This window comes from Pseudophryne corroboree, chromosome 4, assembly GCF_028390025.1.
Source record: "Pseudophryne corroboree isolate aPseCor3 chromosome 4, aPseCor3.hap2, whole genome shotgun sequence".
NCBI lineage: Eukaryota > Metazoa > Chordata > Amphibia > Anura > Myobatrachidae > Pseudophryne > Pseudophryne corroboree.
The window spans coordinates 918,843,404-918,865,555 of record NC_086447.1 but is presented as its reverse complement, the minus strand read 5'-3'; the positions used below and the strand labels follow the sequence as shown (position 1 = coordinate 918,865,555).

General features: G+C 48.7%; 1 protein-coding gene across 1 annotated transcript in view; it reads left to right on the top strand.

Moving 5' to 3' along the window:
* Positions 1–22,152, top strand: part of LOC134910679 (epoxide hydrolase 1-like) — a 79,815-nt gene that overhangs the window by 26,513 nt on the left and 31,150 nt on the right. The window contains exons 2-6 of the mRNA XM_063918987.1: positions 3,337–3,521; positions 4,289–4,469; positions 12,726–12,947; positions 20,331–20,460; positions 21,396–21,610. Coding sequence (XP_063775057.1) covers positions 3,342–3,521; positions 4,289–4,469; positions 12,726–12,947; positions 20,331–20,460; positions 21,396–21,610 — 928 coding nt within the window. The 5' untranslated portion in view covers positions 3,337–3,341. The remainder of the gene's footprint in view (positions 1–3,336; positions 3,522–4,288; positions 4,470–12,725; positions 12,948–20,330; positions 20,461–21,395; positions 21,611–22,152) is intronic.

The following is a 22,152-nucleotide window of genomic DNA, read 5'->3' as shown; positions in this document are numbered from 1 at the left end:
CTGAAGTTCAGACATTTATAAAAGGAGTGCTGCAGAGTCAGCCCCCGTTTGTGCCTCCTGTGGCACCTTGGGATCTCAACGTGGTGTTGAGTTTCTTAAAATCACATTGGTTTGAACCACTAAAAACCGTGGATCTGAAATATCTCACGTGGAAGGTGGTTATGTTATTGGCCTTGGCTTCTGCCAGGCGAGTATCAAAGTTGGCGGCTTTGTCTTGTAAAAGCCCTTATTTGATTTTCCATATGGATAGGGCAGAATTGAGGACTCGTCCCCAGTTTCTCCCAAAGGTGGTGTCAGCGTTTCACCTGAACCAGCCTATTGTGGTGCCTAGGCTACTAGGGACTTGGAGGACTCCAAGTTGCTAGACGTTGTCAGGGCACTGAAAATATATGTTTCCAGAACGGCTAGAGTCAGAAAATCTGACTCGCTGTTTATCCTATATGCACCTAACAAGCTGGGTGCTCCTGCTTCTAAGCAGACTATTGCTCGTTGGATTTGTAGTACAATTCAGCTTGCACATACTGTGGCAGGCCTGCCACAGCCAAAATCTGTCAATGCCCATTCCACAAGGAAGGTGGGCTCATCTTGGGCGGCTGCCCGAGAGGTCTCGGCTTTACAACTTTGCCGAGCAGCTACTTGGTCAGGGGCAAACACGTTTGCAAAATTCTACAAATTTGATACCCTGGCTGAGGAGGACCTGGAGTTCTCTCATTCAGTGCTGCAGAGTCATCCGCACTCTCCCGCCCGTTTGGGAGCTTTGGTATAATCCCCATGGTCCTTACGGAGTTCCCAGCATCCACTAGGACGTTAGAGAAAATAAGAATTTACTCACCGGTAATTCTATTTCTCGTAGTCCGTAGTGGATGCTGGGCGCCCATCCCAAGTGCGGTTTATCTGCAATACTTGTACATAGTTATTGTTAACTAAATCGGGTTATTGTTGAGCCATCTGTTGAGAGGCTCTATTGTTTCATACTGTTAACTGTGTTTCATATCACGAGTTGTACGGTGTGATTGGTGTGGCTGGTATGAGTCTTACCCGGGATTCAAAATCCTTCCTTATTGTGTACGCTCGTCCGGGCACGGTACCTAACTGAGGCTTGGAGGAGGGTCATAGTGGGAGGAGCCAGTGCACACCAGGTAGTCTAAGATCTTTCTAGAGTGCCCAGCCTCCTTCGGAGCCCGCTATTCCCCATGGTCCTTACGGAGTTCCCAGCATCCACTACGGACTACGAGAAATAGAATTACCGGTGAGTAAATTCTTATTTTTTCACCTCCAGAGGGTACGAGCAGTGTTAAAAGTGGGTTCTCCAGCCTTCTGAGTTACTCGACTGAACGTAGGAGGTGTCTCTGTTATCGTGTTGACCCTGTCGACCTAATGTCTGTCTAACATATGGTGTCTGTCTAACTAGACACGGTCTATCATCCGGATACTGGAGGGAGTGGAGGATGGGTGTTATGTGCCAGGAACAGGGCTGGTTGGTTAGTAGCCTGGCAGCTGTGTTTTGTGCAATTCTTTTGCTGGGAGACCCACGTAGAGAGCATGGCAGTAGTCCAGGCGTGATGATACAAATGCATGATTGACTTCTGGTCAGTGCTGGGTTCTGGCTGCTGTATGTTCCTCAGATGAAAGAATGAGGATCTGATTGTGGCTGATACCTGTCAGATGCCACCATCCACCAGGACGGCACCACTGCTTACCGGTCTGGTGCTGCCCAGTGGTGTCTCTGTCTCTACAGTGGTGTCCTCTCCTGTGTTTCCAGCATCCTAACATTGCCAGAGACAGGTGACTGTCAAATGCGCAACCCGGCGGCGTTGAGGCCTCATTACAAGCAATGGGGATCATATTGGTAGCGCCAGTCTTCACAAATACAGTTAAGCCACCGTCCCCAGAAGATCTGTCATTGTAGCAGTAATTGGCGTGAACTGATAAATGGCCCAAAGCAGTGAAAAACGTAAGTTTCTAGAGATTTTGCAGAAAATTGTCTTCTCACTGCTTCATAAATAGAGCCCATAATCTTCAATAAGAAATACGCAGAAATTGTCTTGAATATAGAGACGCAGACATGACCCTGGTGTCGTGTGGATTTTTCTCAATATGGACCATGGAAAACTCTGCCCTGCTTGTTGTCCTCCAATATTCTGACTCCGCAGCGAGAGTTTCCCGGACGCTTCCTCTTTTATTGAAACCTAACCAAACCCTGTTATTCTCTGTTGTATCTGGTTGTTCAGGGAAACACTTGCACTGTAGTGTTATCTTGCAGGATGGAACCGCACTAACCTCGTTGTGTTGTGGAGTAGGAGTCTGTGCAGAATACGCAGATTGCTGTAACGAAGCATGGCTTGTCCGTTATTCCCCTTTGAACTTGCTGTGACATCACTGCCCTGTCTTTGTTACATAGGAGACTGCAAGCCAATTGTCAATTATCTATGAAAGTCTATGCCTTTAATCCTTGTCTCCTAATTCCAGAATGCTGCAAGATGGAGAAGGCCCGCCACCCCCTTCCCACCTGCAGCATCAGACCTACCTGCTCTCGCTAGTGGCACATTGGGCAGATGTAATGAAGGCCGCCTCATCTGTTCCCGGCTTTATTATTTAGCCTGGTAATCACATCGTGGGATCACTTGCTCTGTACGGGGTTTCTGTGAAGCACCTTCTTTAGCTCTTGTAATGTAATAGGATTAACATGATCACCACGTCTCCAGGTTCTGTACTGTGCCAGCTTGCAGAGCCGCCCTTCCTGAAAACAAACAACGCTGAGCGCTCTGTCAGTGCAGATCTATGTAGGGAAACGGTGTCGGTATAGCACATACATTTTGAACAGAGCAGGTTAGAAGGATTGGTAGGGTGCAGTGTACTTAGGGGGTCATTCCGAGTTGATCGCTCGCTGACGTTTTTCGCAGCGCAGCGAACAGGTTACTACTGCGCTGGCGTATGCACCTCATTGCGCGTCGTACAGGTACAAAGCGGATCGTTGCTGGGCGATGGATTTAGTGAAGAATCCATTCGCACAGGCGATCGCAAGGAGATTGACAGGTTATTAGATTGTACTTGCTTTGTTACAACTTTTACTAAAAACATTGATTTAACTCTTAACTCTGTGCTTTTCAGCCATATCTTTATATCCTACTGGGTGTATTTATGTTGTTACAATGTTACTCTTTGGAATGTATATATTGGTATGCGGAGCGAGGCTTAGTCTTGTATCGGAGTACAGCTGAGAGTAAAGACCTAATGATATAACAACATGGCTGAAAAGGCTTAGAGGGAACAAGAAAACCCTTTTGTGTAATACGTGTCTTTTGCCTGTGCTGAATATGCTGTTATTTGTTTCAGGTATAATGCTGCTGGAGATTGCTATCGCCCTGGCACTGGGGGTGCTCCTCTACAAATATCTTTTCCGAGGAGAAGAGGAGACCCTGCCCATTGGAGACGGCTGGTGGGGTGTCGGGCATAGACAAGACGATGAGAATGAGGACATCCGTCCTTTTAAAATTGAGACATCGGAGGAAGAACTAAATGTAAGGAGATTTTGTGGGTGACTTATTTATTTAGTCCTATGATTTGCTGTGTCGACACTTGTTCACTTGTGGTCCAGCTTCACGGTCGCTTTGTGAATGCTTCCAGTCTGATTCTAGGCACCAGCTCTCAGCTGATATGGTATCCGTTCAGATGGTCGACCATGTTATGGTCGACAGTCATTAGGTCGACCGCCATTGGTCGACGTTGACATGGTCGACATGGACACATGGTCGACACATGAAAGGTCGACACATGAAAAGGTCGGAGTTTTTTAACTTTTTTTCTTTTTTCTTTTGGGGAACTTTTCCATACTTTACGATCCACGTGGACTACGATTGGAACAGTAATCTGTACCGAGCGAAGCGGAGCGAAGGCACCATGCCCGAAGCATGGCGAGCGAAGCGGTGCACTAATTGGGGTTCCCCTTCACTTTACGCAAAAAACGACACTAAAAAAGGTTTAAAAACTCGGTCAACCTTTCATGTGTCGACCATGTCAATGTCGACCAATAGTGTTCGACCTAATGACTGTCGACCATAACATGGTCGACCATTCATACCGGAACCAGCTGATATATGCCGCAGTTTTTTGCAGGTTCAGTAGAAATAATAACTTGACAGGTCATTTACAGCTCGTATTCATCTCACCGCTTTAATTTCTTAAATTGAGAATGCCGGCTGCATGATCGGGGTTTTAAAGTGTCGGGGTGGGGTTCCACTAGGTTTCACTTCTGTAATTATGTCCTCCGCTTTTACCACTTCTGCAGGACTTATTTCGTCGGATTGACCAAACGCGTTTCTCCGAGCCGCTAGAGGGCAGCCGGTTTAACTACGGCTTCAACTCCACCCATCTCAGGAAGGTGGTGTCTTACTGGAGGAATACGTTTAACTGGGAGAAACAACTGGAAATCATTAACCAGTACCCGCATTTCAAGACCAAAATTGAAGGTACCTTTTTTTTGTATGCAGAATTCTGCTGTATTTGTGGTCATCCGGAAATATGACGCAAATTGTGGACAACACTAGTTTTTGCGAATTACAGGTGAAACTCAGAAAACTAGAATATCGTGCAGAAGTTCATTTATTTCAGTAATTCAACTTATAAGGTGAAACTAATATATTATATAGACTCGTTACATGCAGAGTGAGATATTTCAAGCCTTTATTTGATATCATTTTGATGATTGTGGTTTACAGCTTAAGAAAACCCCAAATTCAAAATCTCAGAAAATTTGAATATTACATAAAATCAATAAAAAAAAATAATTTTAAATGCAGAAACGTCGGCCCTCTGAAAAGTATAATCATGCATATGTACTCAGTACTTGGTTTGGGCTCCTTTTGCATGAATTACTGCCTCAATGCGGCGTAGTGTGGATTCTATCAGCCGGTGGCACTGTTGAGGTGGTATGGAAGACCCGGATGCCTCAATAGTGGCCTTCAGCTCTTTTGCATTGTTCCATCTCATGTCTCTCATCTTTCTCTTGGCAATGCCCCATAGGTTCTCTATGGGGTTTATGTCAGGGGAGTTTGCTGGCCAATCCAGCACAGTAATCCCATGGTCATTGAACCAGGTTTTGGTACTTTTGGCAGTGTGGGCAGGTGCCAAGTTCTGCTGGAAAATGAAGTCAGCATCTCCATAAAGCTGGTCTGCTGAATGAAGCATGAGGTGCTCTAAAACTGTATGTGCTATAATCTATCAGGGGCATTGCAGTATGTAGCATAATGTATAACGGGCATTGCGATTCCTGTTGTCATGTGTCACAGGCATTACGGTGTGTGGCATAATGTGTCACAGACATTGTATGTGCTATAATGTATCAGGGGCATTGCAGTGTGTAGCATAATGTATAACTGGCATGGTGATTCCTGTCATAATGTGTCATAGGCATTACAGTGTGTTGTATACTATATCACGAGCGTTGTGGTATGTGGTATAATGTCTCAGGGTCATTGCAGTGTGTGGCATAATGTATCACGGACATTGCGGTGTGTGTCATAATGTGTCAGGCATTACGGTGTGTGGTATACTATATCACGGGCATTGTGGTATAATGTCTCAGGGTCATTGCAGTGTGTGGCATAATGTATCACGGACATTGCGGTGTGTGTCATAATGTGTCAGGCATTACGGTGTGTGGTATACTATATCACGGGCATTGTGATATGTGGTATAATGTCTCAGGGTCATTGCAGTGTGTGGCATAATGTATCACGGACATTGCAGTGTGTGTCATAATGTGTCAGGCATTACGGTGTGTGGTATACTATATCACGGGCATTGTGATATGTGGTATAATGTCTCAGGGTCATTGCAGTGTGTGGCATAATGTATCACGGACATTGCGGTGTGTGTCATAATGTGTCAGGCATTACGGTGTGTTGTATACTATATCACGGGCATTGTGATATGTGGTATAATGTCTCAGGGTCATTGCGGTGTGTGTCATACTGTGTCACAGACATTGTATGTGCTATAATGTATCAGGGGCAGTGCAGTGTGTAGCATAATGTATAACGGGCATTGCGATTCCTGTCATAATGTGTCACAGGCATTACGGTGTGTGGCATAATGTGTCGGGGGCATTACGGTGTGTGGCATAATGATTCGGGGGCATTATGGTGTGTGGCATATTGTGTCATGTGCATTATTGTGTGTGGCATAATGTCTAAGGGCCATTGCAGTATGTGGAATAATGTATACTGGGCATTACTATAAGGAGGAAAAATTACAAATAATGTAAGGGGCATGAATCAGGATAATTTTTCTTTCCTGTGGTGGCCAACGTATGGGCGTGCAGGTTGCAAAACTGGGGTATAAGGTAGTCTATTCCTGCAATGCCACGCCCCTTTATGCAAAGCCACACCCATCCCAACGAAGCCACGCTCCCTTTAATAGTGCCAATTATGGGGGAGGGGGGGGGGGCGAAGAATTTTTTGGCATGGGGGAGAAAAACTTCTAGTTACGCCACTGATCAGGTGTAGGATATTTTAATTTCTTTCATTAAATGAAGGAACAGTCTTTTACATATCATGTGCACTCGTTTTACGCACCATTGTCTGTAGACTTATGTGCTACTTTTTATGTACAGACTATATTCAGAGCGGTTACAGCTGTAGTGTACATGAGTCCTATTCAGCGCTCCTCTGATTATATTATGTTTTGAGCCCCACACCCTAGTGCAAAGGTTCCCAAACTCTGTCCTCAATTCACCCTAATGGGTCAGGATTTGAAGATAACCATGTTTGAGCGCAGGTTACTCAATTCGTTCCTCAGTCAATGTAATTTAACCATCTGTGCTCAATCGTGGATACGGTGCCCTGAGTGCCGTATTTCCCCAGTATATAGCTGGTTCCTTAAATCTTACAAGTGGGGAGCTTATTGGAGAAATGTGGCCGTAATACAGTATGTTCTCCTTTTCATTTTCTTGGCCTTCGAAGTAAGGATCGAACTAGAAAATGCTGAGTGCATAGTGGAGGGGTGGAGAAGAGGTGAGGATGTTACAGAACTCAGATGTCATGTGTCAGTGGTTGCCATGGTAGTCAATGTGAAACCATTAATAACGGTCTGAAAAAACAAACCAAGATAAAATAGTAAATATGAAGATTCTGCTTATAGACAGTAATTTAAGTTTAACCCCCCCTCAAAACAAACAAACAAACAAACAAACAAACATTTTTTTTTTATAACTGCTGTGTTACGTGCTGGGGAATTGTGTGGTTTGTTTTATTTTACATTTATCTATATTTGTGTTTAGCGTTACCCCTCTCTCAGCACTTAGGGCCTAATTCAGATCTGATAGCAGCAGCAAATGTAGCACATCTACGATCAGCTTCCCTGACATGCGGGGGGACGCCCAGCACATGCCCCACATGTCAGTCCCTGCCCCCCCCCGCACAAGTACAAAAGCAGAGCGGCGATGCTTTTGTACTTTAGGAGTAGATCCCAGCTAGCGCAGCTCCTGCACGCTGGCAGGGAGCTACTCATCGCTGACCAGGTTGCAGCGGCTGCGTGTGATGTCACGCAGCCGCCGCGGCCCCCCCTTCCCCAACGGTCCGGGCACACCTGCTTTGCCTAGACCGCTCCCCCTAAACGGCGGCCGAACACCGCTGGCACGCCCCCTCCCACCCAGCGCCCGCCTCTGCCTGTCAATCAGGCAGAGGTGATCGCAGGGCTACGACAGCTGTCGGCTGTTTGGCATGCGCCGGTGCACTGCGACGCCAGCGCATGAGGAGTTCAGACCTGATCGCTGCTGTACGAAAACGCACCGATCAGGTCTGAATCAGCCCCCATGTGCACTGCAGGGGGGGGGGGGCAGATGTAACATGTGCAGAGAGAGAGTTAGATTTGGGTGGGGTGTGTCCAAACTTTCGCCCTGGGCGCCACAAGGTCTAGAACCGGCCCTGGTTACATCTGCCCCACATGCAGTGCACATAGGGGGTGATTCAGACCTGGTCGCACGCAGGCGGTATTTTGCAGTGCTGCAATCAGGTAGTCGCCGCCTACAGGGGGAGGGGGTAGTTGATGATGTGCAGGGGTGTGAACGCTTGTCTCTGCACAGCTCAGGACTTACTCAGCCGCTGCGATAATCCGGCCAGGAGCTGACGTCAGGAATCCTCCCTCCAAGCGGCTGCGTTTTTCCGGACACCCCTAGTCAGTTGACACCCACAAACGGCCTCTTCCTGTCAATCTTCTTGCGATGCCGCTGCGATCGCTTTCTTCGTAATAGCCATCGATGTCCGGTAATGCTTGTCCCCCCGGCAGCCGACGCGCCTGCGCATTGCAGTGCATGCGCAGCTCAGACCCGATCGCACCGCTGCAAAAAAAGCTACCGTACGATCAGGTCTGACCCTCAAAGTTTTGCCTATTTGCTAACAAATTTGCTGCTGCTATCAGATCTGAATTAGGCTCTTAGTAATATTTAGAAATTCAGCAGATATGTTTTGTATGCAGTTATTTACTAACCCTGTACGGTCACAGTATCAGATAGACGTTAGATAACGGTTTATAAACGCCTCGCCATGACTGCAGACAGATTATCTGTGAGCGGAGACGCGCTGAGCAGTTTTACAGATCCTCGTTAATGAGTGTGGTCTAATTACCTCGCTCGCCTCCATTATCTTCTGTCATTTTTGCCCTTCTTTCTGCCCACGTCCAGGGGGAATATTACACGTGGGAAAAGTGTAGGGTTTTAATTAAATATGATTCTCCCAGAATTAGTTACAGACGGACGGCACTTGTAAAAATAGTTCATGTTTAATTAATTTTAAAATATGCAGATTCTCGCGTCGCCACGTTTGAAGTATTTATTTATCACGCGCTTTTATCTGTGTGGAAAAATCTGATTTTACTTTGACTGCAACTTTCCCAACGACAAGCAATGCGAATATGACTCTAATTAGCACCATCCGAGGGGCTTATTGATCTGTATACAGCACCGCTCAAGATATCTGTACGGATAGCAATGAAGCATCGAAGTGACCACAGAATATGGAGTGGGCATCGCTGCCTTGTAGCTCACTGCCACCGGTGTGGATGGTGTAATTGGCACAACATAGGATCAGTACAGGCCCTTACGCATGATGTGCGCCCATGTTCCTACTGTACGTCTGCCGGGGAAGAGTCTGGTCGCTGCAGGAATCACAAGATCACTCCCACATACTTGCAAGAGGATGTACTCCTAATGTCGGCATAACAGTGTCAACCATTATGATGTAGACATTTAGTGTGAGATTCAAATGATATATCATGCCCAATTTCCTTTCTAAAATTATCTCCGTTATCGTGCATATTGCGCCCATAGTAATCGGGTTTAGCTGTGTAAAGGGTTGGTTGCCTCGCTACTCCGGGGGTAGCGAGCTGAAATAATAAAACAACGTCCCTGAGGGCAGAAACAGAACGGGTGTGTAAAGGGGTGAAAAGAATTGAATCCCGTCCTTAATGTCAACATGAAGCATGTCGGCGTGTTCCCAGTGTCAAACGTGAAATTTCAACTTTCTGCACTGACAGGCAGCAGAGGGTTAATGCTAGGCTACAGGAGGGAATGTTAGGGGTTAGGCACTAGGGGAAGGGTTAGGTTACAGGAGGGGAGGTTAGGGGGAGGGTTAGGTTACAGGAGGGGAGGTTATGGGGAAGGGTTAGGTTACAGGAGGGGAGGAGAGGTGAGGGTTAGGCACTAGGGGGAGGGTTGGGTTACAGGACGTAAGGTTAGGTGGTAGGCACTAGTGGGAGGGTTAGGATACAGGAGGGGTGGTTAGGCACTAGGGGGAGAGTTAGGTTACAGGAGGGGTGGTTAGGGTTAGGCACTAGGGGGAGAGTTAGGTTACAGGAGGGGAGGTTAGGCGGTTAGGTTACAGGAGGGGAGGTTAGAGAGTTAGGTTATAGGAGGGGAGGTTAGGGGGAGGGTTAGGTTACAGGAGGGGAGGTTAGGGTTAGGCACTAGGGGAAGGGTTAGGTTACAGGAGGGGAGGTTAGGCACTAGGGGGGAGAGTTAGGATACATGAGGGAAGGTTAGGGGTTAGGCACTAGGGGAACGGTTGGGTTACAGTACGGAAGGATAGGGGGAGGGTTAGGCTAAAGGAGGGGAGGTTAGTTGGAGGGTTAGGTTACAGGAAAGGAGGTTTGGGGGAGGGTTAGGTTACAGAAGGGGAGGTTAGGGGGAGGGTTAGGCTTACAGGAGGAGTGGGTTAGGCACTATGGGGAGGGTTGGGTTACAGGATGGAAGGTTAGGGGTTAGGCACTAGTGGAAGGGTTAGGATACAGGAGGGGAGGTTAGGGGTTAGGCACTAGGGGGAGAGTTAGGTTACAGGAGGGGAGGGGTTGGGTTACAGGACAGAAGGATAGGGGGAGGGTTAGGTTACAGGAGGGGAGGTTAGGGGGAGGGTTAGGTTACAGGAGGGGAGGTTAGGGGGAGGGTTAGGCTACAGCAGGAGAGGGTTAGGCACTAGGGAGAGGGTTGGGTTACAGGACGGAAGGTTAGGGGTTAGGCACTAGTGGGAGGGTTGGGTTACAGGACGGAAGGTTAGGGGTTAGGCACTAGTGGGAGAGTTAGGTTACAGGAGGTTAGGGGGTTAGGTTACAGGAGGGGAGGTTAGGGGTTAGGCACTAGGGAAAGGGTTGGGTTATAGGATGGAAGGATGGGGGGGGGGTTAGGTTACAGGGGGGGAGGTTAGGGTTTGGCACTAGGGGGAGAGTTAGGTTACAGGAGGGAAGGTTAGGGGCTAGGCGCTAGGGGGATGGTCAGGATACAGGAGGGGAGGTTAGGCACTAGGGAAAGGGTTGGGTTACAGGAAGGAAGGTTAGGGGGAGGGTTAGGTTACAGGAGGGGAGGTTATGGGGAGGGTTAGGCTACAAGAGGGGAGGTTAGGGGGAGGGTTAGGTTACAGGAGGGGAGGTTAGGGTGAGGGTTAGGTTACAGGAGGGGAGGTTAGGGGGAGGGCTAGGTTACGGGAGGGGAGGTTACGGGGAGGGTTAGGCTACAGGACGAGAGGGTTAGGCACTAGGGGGAGGGTTGGGTTACAGGACGGAAGGTATGGCGTTAGGCACTAGTGGGAGGGTTAGGTTACAGGAGGGGAGGTTAGGGTTAGGCACTAGGGGGAGAGTTAGGTTACAGGTGGGAAGGTTAGGGGCTAGGGGGAGGGTCAGGATACAGGAGTGGAGGTTAGGTTACAGGAGGGGAGGTTAGGGTTAGGCACTAGGGGGAGAGTTAGGTTACAGGTGGGAAGGTTAGGGGCTATGCGCTAGGGGGAGGATCAGGATACAGGAGGGGAGGTTAGGGGGTTAGGTTACAGGAGGAGAGGTTAGGTGTTAGGCACTAGGGGGAGAGTTAGGCTACAGGAGGGGAGGTTAGGCACTAGGGGAAGGGTTAGGTTACAGGAGGGGAGGTTAGGGGGTTGGGCACTAGTGGGAGGGTTAGGATACAGGAGGGGAGGTTAGGGTTAGGCTACAGGAGGGGAGGCTAGGGGGTTAGGCACTAGGGGAAGGGTTAGGTTCCAGGAGGGGAGGTTAGGGGGTTGGGCACTAGGGGAAGGGTTAGGTTACAGGGGGGGGGGAGATTAGGGGGAGGGTTAGGTTACAGGAGGGGAGAGTTAGGATACAAGAGGGAATGTTAGGGTTAGGCACTAGGGGGAGGGTTACGATACAGGAGGGGAGGTTAGGGGTTAGGCACTGGGTCGGGGGGGGGGTGTTAGGCACTATACTGTATAGAGGTCTAGGGGTTAGGATCAGTCATACTTACCGCTAGAAGGCGCACAGGATCCACTGAAAGTCCCCCTGACATCACCGCTGAAGCTGGGAAGACTTTGCTGGAGCTGTTGGACCAGGTATGTCGCCACTAGACTACCAGGGATGACATAGGACATTACGAATGTCAACAGAATATACCACCCCCCTTGGAAGAAACTCCAGCTGCAGGAAGGGTTAGAAGCCGTCCATTCCTGCAAAGTGCCTGACGAAGCGCTACATTGGCGTAACTTATCCTGCGTGGGTCTGGCCAGAAACCGGGCTGCGTGCTTCTGCCACTTTTTCGTTACTGTGCCTGGAGCGCGAGAGAGCCATCTAACATAGGACGTGTCTGCGCAATTTATGACACATGCAAAGTGTGACACATTTATGGTTATGAGCGTCACCATTGGTGCGAGGGATTCCTTGTAGTTTTCACCATTTTTTTTTTGGCAGAATCCTTTGACAACTAGTCTCTTAAATCTCCGCTGTACTGTCCATGTTGCATTTGACATAACGTGTTTATACACATCCTAATGCTTTAGCGTAACGGAGTCGAGGGGTAAAATGTAATAAGTCCGTGTGTTGCTGGAGGTGCGAGTCTGGCCTGATTTTTAAAGCGGCTGTCGGTCACGCGGTAAAATCAGGTTGGTTTTGCCGTACAACTTATTGGCGCTTTAACAATCCGGTCAGACTTGCATGAAGTCCCGCACCTCCGGCTTCTCGCAGGCTTATTACTTTTTACCTGTTTTCCCGGAACACTGCGTAGCAGACTGAGCGGATATATTTGCGTTCTTCAACTGCGTAGCAGACTGAGCCGATATATTTGCGTTCTTCCACTCTGATATTACTTTAGAGGGCACCGTGTGTTTCCTGTAATTATCACCCTGTTATGTCTAGTGGCTGTGTGGAATTGTGGTATACTGTCAATGTGGTTTTCTTATGTAGGTCTAACCAATTTTACTGCTCGTCTGTTCCGCCAGGTATTGACATTCACTTTCTTCACGTGAAGCCGGTAAACCTCCCACCCGGCCGCAAAGCCAAGCCCCTTATCATGGTCCATGGCTGGCCAGGATCCTTCTACGAGTTCTACAGAATAATCCCGCTCCTTACGGATCCCACCAGCCATGGTCTGAGTGAACACTTTGAGGTTATCTGCCCATCCATTCCCGGATATGGATTCTCGGAAGCGTCTCACAAGCAAGGTATTACTGAGACGGGAGGAATGCCTTTTATCTCCGTGGCATCTTCTAATGAAACGCGCCAGAGACCGCTTAGGCAGCCGCAGCTGAGCGTCGTTTTTCTCCCAAATTATTGTGTCTCTCTTCTCTGGGTTTTTATTTTCCCAAAGAAAATATGTGTCTTACTCCCAAATGCAGCTCTGTTTGCAGGATTTAGGTAGAACAAGAATTCAGGAACCAAATATTGCACTGTTACACATATCTTATGTATCCTTCTAGACCAGCAAATATTGTGTTTACTGATACCCTTTCTTTTTCATCCACTAGGGGTCACTGGAATACTCTTGGGATATGGACGGCTTCCGTAGGAAACAGGGCACTGAATATTTAAATTTAGAACACTCCACCCCTCCATATCCCCGAGTACCTCAGTGTTTTTTCTGTGCTCGAAGTAGCAACAGGTCATTGTGGCTGGATCCACGATTTTTTTTTTTTTATATTGTTTTAAGTGACTTTTCTTTTTTCCTACACATCCCTTTCCCCCTTCCAAAAGGCAGGGTCAGGGATAGTGCAAGCTGCTAATAGCAGCTGTGGCGTGTCGGTCCTCACTGAATGAGCACCCTCACAGCCACACAGATCCTCCTGCACAGGCTGGCCGGCGCTTGCAGAGAAGCCCCGTCGGAGCCTCGCCACAAGCAGCAGGAGTCAAGGTATGTTGAACGGGGCGGTCAGCTCCCGCTGCCGCCCCGCTGTGTGGGGACATTGGTTTCAGGCGCTGGGATCCCTCTACTGACGGCCTCGCCACAAGCAGCAGGAGTCAAGGTATGTTGAACGGGGCGGTCAGCTCCCGCTGCCGCCCCGCTGTGTGGGGACATTGGTTTCAGGCGCTGGGATCCCTCTACTGACGGCCGCCCGTCGCCGCTGCTCCGGCCGCCGCTTCTCCTAGCCCCACCGCTGCTCCGGCCCGCTGCTCATAGCGCTTCACGGCGCGCTCCCCGTCCCGCTCCCCGGCTCCCACTGGCGGCCCCACAGTTCGCTGCCCGCCCCGCACTGCATCCGCAACGGAGCAGACAGGGGGGGGGGGGGCATTACAGTGGCTAATAACGGATAGTCTTCATAAGATCAGTGGCACAAGGGGGAACAAGCAGCAGCATTAGGGCTGCAGGGATTTTACACAGGCTGTTTATACAGAGTTATATGTATCGGTTAAGAGCTAGTAACCTGTACTTTGATTATAAGTTTAAGCATGGCAGCCATTTTAACCATGCTTCCTGTGTCTTCCTGCTGTGATTCTAGAACGTTCCAGTACTACATCTCTACTCCACCGGAGGCGCAGGGGTGTTAGTGGGAATTTGGGATCACATTTCATAGTACTGGCCACGTGTACTGCACTTGGCCAGATATATATATAGAGACACCTTACTACTATTTTACTGAGTCGTGCAAGTGTCTGTTTTTGGTGTATTGTATTGTCTGTTGCCATAATGAGTAAGGCACCAGAAAAAACTAAAAAGCATAATTGCAAAGTCTGTGGCAGTGTGTTACCGGATGGATCTACCACATGTACAGTATGTTTTGTGGATTCGGTTCCGAATAAAAATTCTGCTCCGGTTTTACAGCCAATTTCCTCCTCGGACCCTCCATGGGAAATGCTAGCCAATGTACTGGCTGGGTTGCAATCAGAATTGACCGCCGCTCGACAGGAGCGGGAAGTGACAAGATCTAAGTCTAGGGTGAGACCGCCAGAACTACCAGAGGGGTCGTAGCCTTGCGAAAGGTCCAAATCCATTTTAGGTAGAATAAATTTCATATGTCTAATGATTTACCAGTTTCTGCTATGTTACATTCTGACGATTCCATGCCAGACCTCACTGCACAAGATGAGGGTGAGGAGGGCGAAGTGGAGTCAGATAGTGAGGATTTTAACAGCGCAGGTATTGATAATCTCATCAGAGCGGTGCGTCAGTCTCTGAAGTTTACAGAAACTGAGGAGCCTCTGACAAATGATCAGGTCGTATTTACTAAACGACAGAGAACTCCAATAAGTTTTCCTGTGTCGGAGTCTCTTAATAAGATGTTAGTAGAAACTCGACAGACTCCAGATAAACGGTTTTCTATACCTCGCAGATTTAAGTCTAGTTACCCGTTTCCAGACTCTGTGACATGTACATGGGAGAATCCACCAATAGCTGATTCGTCAGTGTCGAAGCTTACAAAGAAATTAACCATACCAGTGCCAGCGGCTACTACGTTTAAAGACCCTTCAGATCGCAAAATAGAAACTATGCTAAAGTCCATGTATATAGCAGCAGGAGTGCTGCTGAGACCTGGCTTGGTTGGTATCTGGGTCACTAAGGCGCTCATAGTATGGATAACAGAACTTAAGTCTACCCTCCATGACGAACACCTTATACTTCTTGCTGATCAAATGTGTGAGGCTGCAGAGTATCTCTGTACAGCTTCTACTGATGTCTGTCAGCTCACTTCTCGTATTTCATCGTCGCTAGTTACGGCACGACGAGCACTCTGGCTGCGTTCTTGGCAAGCGGAGGCAGAGGTCAAACGAGGTATAGAGGCGTTACCTTACGATGGCAAGAAGTTGTTTGGTCCTGAATTGGACGCATGGATTTCTGAGGCTACGGGTGGAAAGTCTGTTTTCTTACCATTGCCTCCACCGGTACCAAGAAGGATGTACTCTGGACCTTCATTCAAATCCTTTAGACCGCAGTCCTTTCGCGGACGTGGCAGAGGAACAGCCACGCCTGGTAGACGTGGACGTGGTTTCCAACAAACCAACACAAGTCGTCAGGACGCTAAGGTTACCGACAAGCCAGTGGCATGACGGGCTACCAGCCCATCTCGATTCTCCGATTGTGGGAGCACGCCTTCAGACGTTCTATTTGGCGTGGTTCCAGACATCCGCGGATGGGTGGTTCCGTAATTTAGTGTTACAAGGTTACAAAATAGAGTTCAACTGTCTTCCGCCACTGCGGTTTTTCAAGACTGGATTGCATCTGTCGACGACAAGCGGACGGTTCTGCAAATTGCCATTCAGTCCCTACTGGATTCAGCAGTTTTGATTCCGGTCCCTGTACACCAACAGGGTCAGGGTTATTATTCCAGTCTATTTGTGGTACCGAAGCCGGATGGCTCAGTCAGACCAATATTGAACTTAAAGGGTCTCAATCGGTACGTAACTTACTACAGATTCAAGATGGAATCTCTGCGCTCAGTGATTGCAAGTTTAGAGCCAAAGGAGTTCATGATTGCGCTAGATCTCAAGGATGCGTACTTACACATTCTGATTTGGCAGCCTCATCAGAGGTTCTTGCGGTTTGCAATACGCCAGAACCATTACCAGTTTCAGGCTCTACCGTTTGGCCTTTCGTCAGCGCCTCGGGTATTCACCAAGGTGATGTCTGTGATGATAGCTCATCTCAGATCCCTGGGAGTGACAATAGTTCCGTATTTGGACGATCTGCTCATCAAAGCCCCGTCTCAACAGATACTTCTCCAACATGCGCTGCTAATGTACAATGTACTGGTTCACCACGGTTGGATTGTCAACTTCAAGAAATCACATCTAATTCCGTCTCAACGACGTCAATTCCTAGGTATGATTTTCGATACGGTCAATCAAAGAATTTACCTACCACAACAAAGTACAGATTATTCGCCATCTGGTACAATTAGTGCTCAAGCCACGCACAGTCTCGGTACATTTGTGCATTCGCCTCTTAGGAACAATGGTGGCGGCTTTCGAAGCGCTTCAGTTCGGAAGATTTCACTCGCGTCCATTTCAACTGGATGTGCTCGCTCAGTGGTCGGGCTCGCATCTGCAGATTCACCACAGGGTGAGGTTGTCGGCAAGGGTGTCTCTGCTCTGGTGGCTCAAGGATCACAATTTAACCGCTGGGAGACTGTTCGGCGGCTGGAATTGGATAATTCTAACGACGGACGCCAGTCTCAGAGGTTAGGGAGCTGTAGTTCAAAATTGTCAGCTCCAGGGTCTCTGGGCGGATCACGAAAGATTGCTGTCTATAAATGTCCTGGAACTCCGGGCAATTTGCAATGCGCTACGACAAGCCGTGCACATGCTTCGCTCTCAGACTGTCCAAGTGCAGTCAGACAATGCGACGGCGGTCGCATACATCAACAAACAAGGAGGAACGAGAAGCCGCATGGCAATGCGGGAAGTAGCTTGAATCCTCTTTTGGGCGGAATACCACTAGGTGATATTGTCGGCAGTGTTCATTCCGGGAGTGGACAACTGGGAGGCGGATTATCTCAGCCGTCGGGATTTTCATCCAGGAGAATGGGCATTAAATCCAGAAGTGTTTCACATGTTGGTTCAGCGGTGGGGTTACCCTCAGGTGGACCTAATGGCGTCTCGACACAATCACCAAACGCTCCAGTATGTGTCCAGAACGAGAGATCCAGAGGCAGTGGCGGTGGATGCTCTCACCGTCGCGTGGCCGTACAGCCTCGTGTATCTGTTTCCGCTGCTCCCTCTGGTGCTAAAACGGATCAAAAGAGTCTGTCACAGTCATACTAGTGGCGCCTCATTGGCCTCGGAGAGCTTGGTTCTCGGATCTCCGCGGACTACTCGCAGACGATTCTCGGCCACTCCCTCTACGTCCGGACTTGTTACAACAGGGTCCGTTCCTTTACCCCGATTTTAGCGTGGCTGCATTTGACGGGGTGGCTGTTGAGACCGCCCTCTTAAGAAGAGAGGGCATTCCAGAATCTGTTATACCAACCATGTTACGAGCAAGGAAGCCGGTTACGGCAGCTCATTATTACAGAATTTGGCGTGCCTATATAGGTTGGTGTGAAGCTCGGAAGTTTCCGACATCATCTTTCAAGTTATCCCGTCTTTTGTTATTTCTACAGACGGGGTAAGATGGAGTACACAAAATGGAAAGCTGCTCAATCAGATTGTAATGTCACTCAGGTGCTAAAAGGGAGGGGTAATTCTGTGTAGGAAAAAACTGTGTGTTCACTAATGCACACCGAGTGAAAAATATTACTACATAATAGTCAGATAATACGGAGATCTTAGTTGCGTATATCTGCAGATATAGGGTTAAGCCCCCAGGCCGATCGACAAGGCTTCTCCGTCACTGGGGGTCCCTAATACTAGGTATGGGTCCGGGGTGCAGGACCCCAAGATGTCGGCACAGGTCGGCCACCCCAGGTCAGCACACAGGTGAGAATTAATAGGGGAGCCATTACCATGTAGGAGCCATTACCATGTGGCCTTACACTGGGAATTTAACCCAGACATATTTGTAATTATTTATGGGGTGGGTGTGGGGTGCGGTGGCTCCTGTGTCGGTATGGCTGGGCTGCTTCAGGTCGGCACACCCTAACACTTATGATTTTCCCTATCACTTTGTATATATTATTTTAATCACACCACTTACATAGCACTTCTGTGCTTCTTATTAACCCCTATTAATTCTCACCTGTGTGCTGACCTGGGGTGGCCGACCTGTGCCGACATTGTGGGGTCCTGCACCCCAGACCCATACCTAGTATTAGGGACCCCCCAGTGACGGAGAAGCCTTGTCGATCGGCCTGGGGGCTTAACCCTATATCTGCAGATATACGTAACTAAGATCTCCGTATTATCTGACTTCGGCAAGGCGTGTTTCAGATTTGGGTGCCTTGTCATGCAAGCCACCGTATTTGGCGTTTCATGATGACAGAGCGGAACTTCGGACGAATCCCGCTTTCTTACCAAAGGTAATGTCATCTTTTCACATCAATCAACCAATAGTAGTTCCTGTGTTGACAGCACATTCTGGAACTCTGGATGTGGTACGCGCATTACGCGTTTAGGTATCCCGAACGTCTACAGTTCGTAAGACGGATACGTTGTTTGTTCTCTATGATGCTGCCAAGATGGGTTGGCCAGCGTCTAAGCAGACCTTATCCAGATGGATAAAACTGACCATACGTCAGGCTTACCTTCATGCTAGGTTAAAGCCGCCTACATCGGTAACCGCTCATTCCACACGTTCTGTGGGAACTTCATGGGCAGCTGGTCGTGGAGCTTCTACGACGCAGCTTTGCCGTGCGGCTACATGGTCTTCAGTGCACACGTTTGTGCACTTTTACAAGTTTGATACGTTTGCGGCATCAGCATCTAGCTTTGGCCGCCTAGTGTTACAGGTGCCAAACAGCTCTCCCACCCACGGGGGAAGCTTTGGTAAGTCCCAAGAGTACTCCAGTGATCCCTAGTGGATGAAAAAGAAAATAGGATTTTGGTACTTACCAGGTAAATCCTTTTCTTTGAATCCATAGGGGGCACTGGACGCCCACCCAGAGCAGTTTTACCTGGTTTGTGGTAAGTTCAGAGGATCTTATGGTAACACACTCTGACCGATTGGTTCAAATGATCACGTGCTTGTTATGGTGTCAACTGTTTAGTTGTCAGTAACATTATGTGTTAACTTCGTCGTTGTCCGTTATGTTATATGTAATACTCCATTGTCAACCTCTTTATAGCTCCTGTTCGGCTCAGTAAAAAACACTGGCCAGCGTCAGAGCAGACCTTATCCAGATCCAAAAAACACTGAGGTACTCGGGGATATGGAGGGGGGGAGTGTTCTAAATTTAAATATTCAGTGCCCTGTTTCCTACGGAAGCCGTCCATATCCCAAGAGTACTCCAGTGCCCCCTATGGATTCAAAGAAAAGGATTTACCTGGTAAGTACCAAAATCCTATTTTTCAGACAGGCAAAGTTCTACCCAGTAATTTGCCAAAAACTCTGGTCCTTTTTCTGTGTGAAAGTGTCAACCCGGATTGAAATTCACGGGACTTTGACCCAGGAATTTACCAGGGTTGGAGACCCGGGTATTTCAACTCAAGTTGACCCTTTCACACAAAATACCCGTTTTGATCCTCAAATTACCGGCCAAAAATTCTTGACCTGGTAATATGCTTCTCTGCATTGGGGGTGGTCAGGCAGAGACTGACAAAATGACCGGCACTGAAATGCGAGATAGAAATCCCAGCAATTATCTGAAATGGGTGTGAGATTACTTTTCCTCTTCCCTCCTTCTCTTCTTCCTCTTCCACTTCTCTCTTTTTTTTTTTCCGTCTTGCACGTCTCTTTCCTCTTCCACCGTCTCTTCTTCCTTTTACTCCTCCTCCTCTTCCATGGTGCCACAAAGGATCCACCGCAGTATGAACAAAACAAGATACACAGCGCAGAGCATTGCAGGACAGAGACATGGTTTATAGACGTTCCCGCGGCAGCTGTCATAGCACCCAAATAAGCAGCAGGGCGACAGCACCCAAGGATTAGGATTCTCAGCAGGGTCTGGTAGTAAATTTGGGCAAACATTTGTCCCCAATTATGGTCTTTATGTCATTATTTGTGTGTCTCCCTCTCCCAGGATGTAACTCGGTCGCTGTCGCCCGGATCTTTTACAAGTTGATGCAGAGGTTGGGGTTCCGGGAGTTCTACGCTCAGGGGGGAGATTGGGGAGCCATTATCTGCACAAATCTTGCACAGATCGCTCCTAGGTAAGGATCCACTGGGAATCCTATGTAAATCACTAATGTATTGGATTATTCATGTTTTATGTTGATGCCATTGAGACAGATAATAAGTGAGATTTAAACATACACCCCAGTATTTTGCATTTTGTATCCCTACATCAAGGACAGTGCGCCACCAGTCTCTCACATCTGAGGAACAAAGCCCGCCCCATTTCAGTATCAGCCAATCAGGGCTGCCCTTATCCTCCAGTTTACGGGACTTCCTGTTGGGTTCCTGTGGGTTCTGTCCGTTTTGTTATGTATTGGTTTTATGACTGGATTCAGGGCGTTTTCAGGCCCGTACTGTAATGTGTGACCAGCTGAAAGTCGGCAAACTCTCCAACCAGCCCAAATACTAGACAGATTGGACAGAGCCATAGGCTGGTCGGCACGAGACTGGCGCACTTATGGGGAGGGTACCAGCCCTACGCTGTCTCTCTCCCATACTGCTGTGGGGACTGGGATAACGCTGCTGTGGGGGCTGGGGTAACGAGGCTGGAGCCCCCAAAACCCGCAGTTACAGTCCCAGTACTTTATATATTTAGTGTCCCCTACCCTGCTAGAGAGGCACCAGGGTTACACTGACCAGCTTGGGTTTCACAATGACTTGGAAGCCTCACACTTGTGGCCTCCATGTTAACCCAGCCCTGGTGGTGTAGGGCTCAGGCCAGTGGTAGATTGGGGGAGGGAGGCCGGTGGGAAGTACGAGGGGACAAGAGAAGGGGAGGTCCTCACTCTGATCCCTTCAGTTCTTTGGCAAAGTAATTTGGCAGCTACTAAAGTTAAGATAAATTTCAAAAGTGGGCAAATTGTTTCCGCCATCGCTGCTTTGCCTCAGCTGTACGCGAATGACTGGAACATGATCAGGGAAACGCAAATTCTATTTCCAATGTTTTTATTTTATCTGTGTGTCCTTTAAGCAACGTGAAGGGTCTGCACCTGAACATGGTGGATGCGGTCAATGGTAAACCGCTCGTGCTGCTCTCCATATTGCTGGGTCAGTACTTCCCGGGGCTGTTCGGCTTCCAGGATGAGGACGTAAGACGGATGTTCCCCTTCATGAAGAAAGTCGTCAACCACATTGTGAGTGAGAGCGGGTACATGCACCTCCAGGCCACCAAGCCCGACACCGCAGGTGAGAGGCCTCACTATGGGGAAGAGCTGACAATCCGTCTGTCCCACACCTAATCCAGGCACCGTTTTTTTGGGGTAGGGGGTTAAAAAAAAATTCTGCTGAGGGGTACACTGGGCTCCACAAGGATTAACATCGGGGTGTAGAGTAGGATCTTGATCCGAGGCACCAACAGGCTCAAAGCTTTGACTGTTCCCAAGATGCACAGCACCGCCCCCTCTATAACCCCGCCTCCGTGCACAGGAGCTCAGTTTGTAGTAAGCAGAAAAGGAGAAAGAATACTCTTAAGACTTCAAGGGCTGCAGCGTTTGATGTCAGATAGACATTCTTTGCTGCAGCTCCATCACCACCAGCGGCGCTGTCTACTCCCGCGCCCTGGTTGCCGGGTAACTACAGCGGAGGCTCCGGTGTATTTCCTGTCAGTCACACACCTGCCGCTGCCCTCCAAGATCGCGTGTTCGCAGGTAAAGGGGGAGGTAAGGAGTCTCTTTGGACGCTGTTTACCGCGGTCCGGGGTGGCCGTGAGGCGGGCCGGCGTGTACACT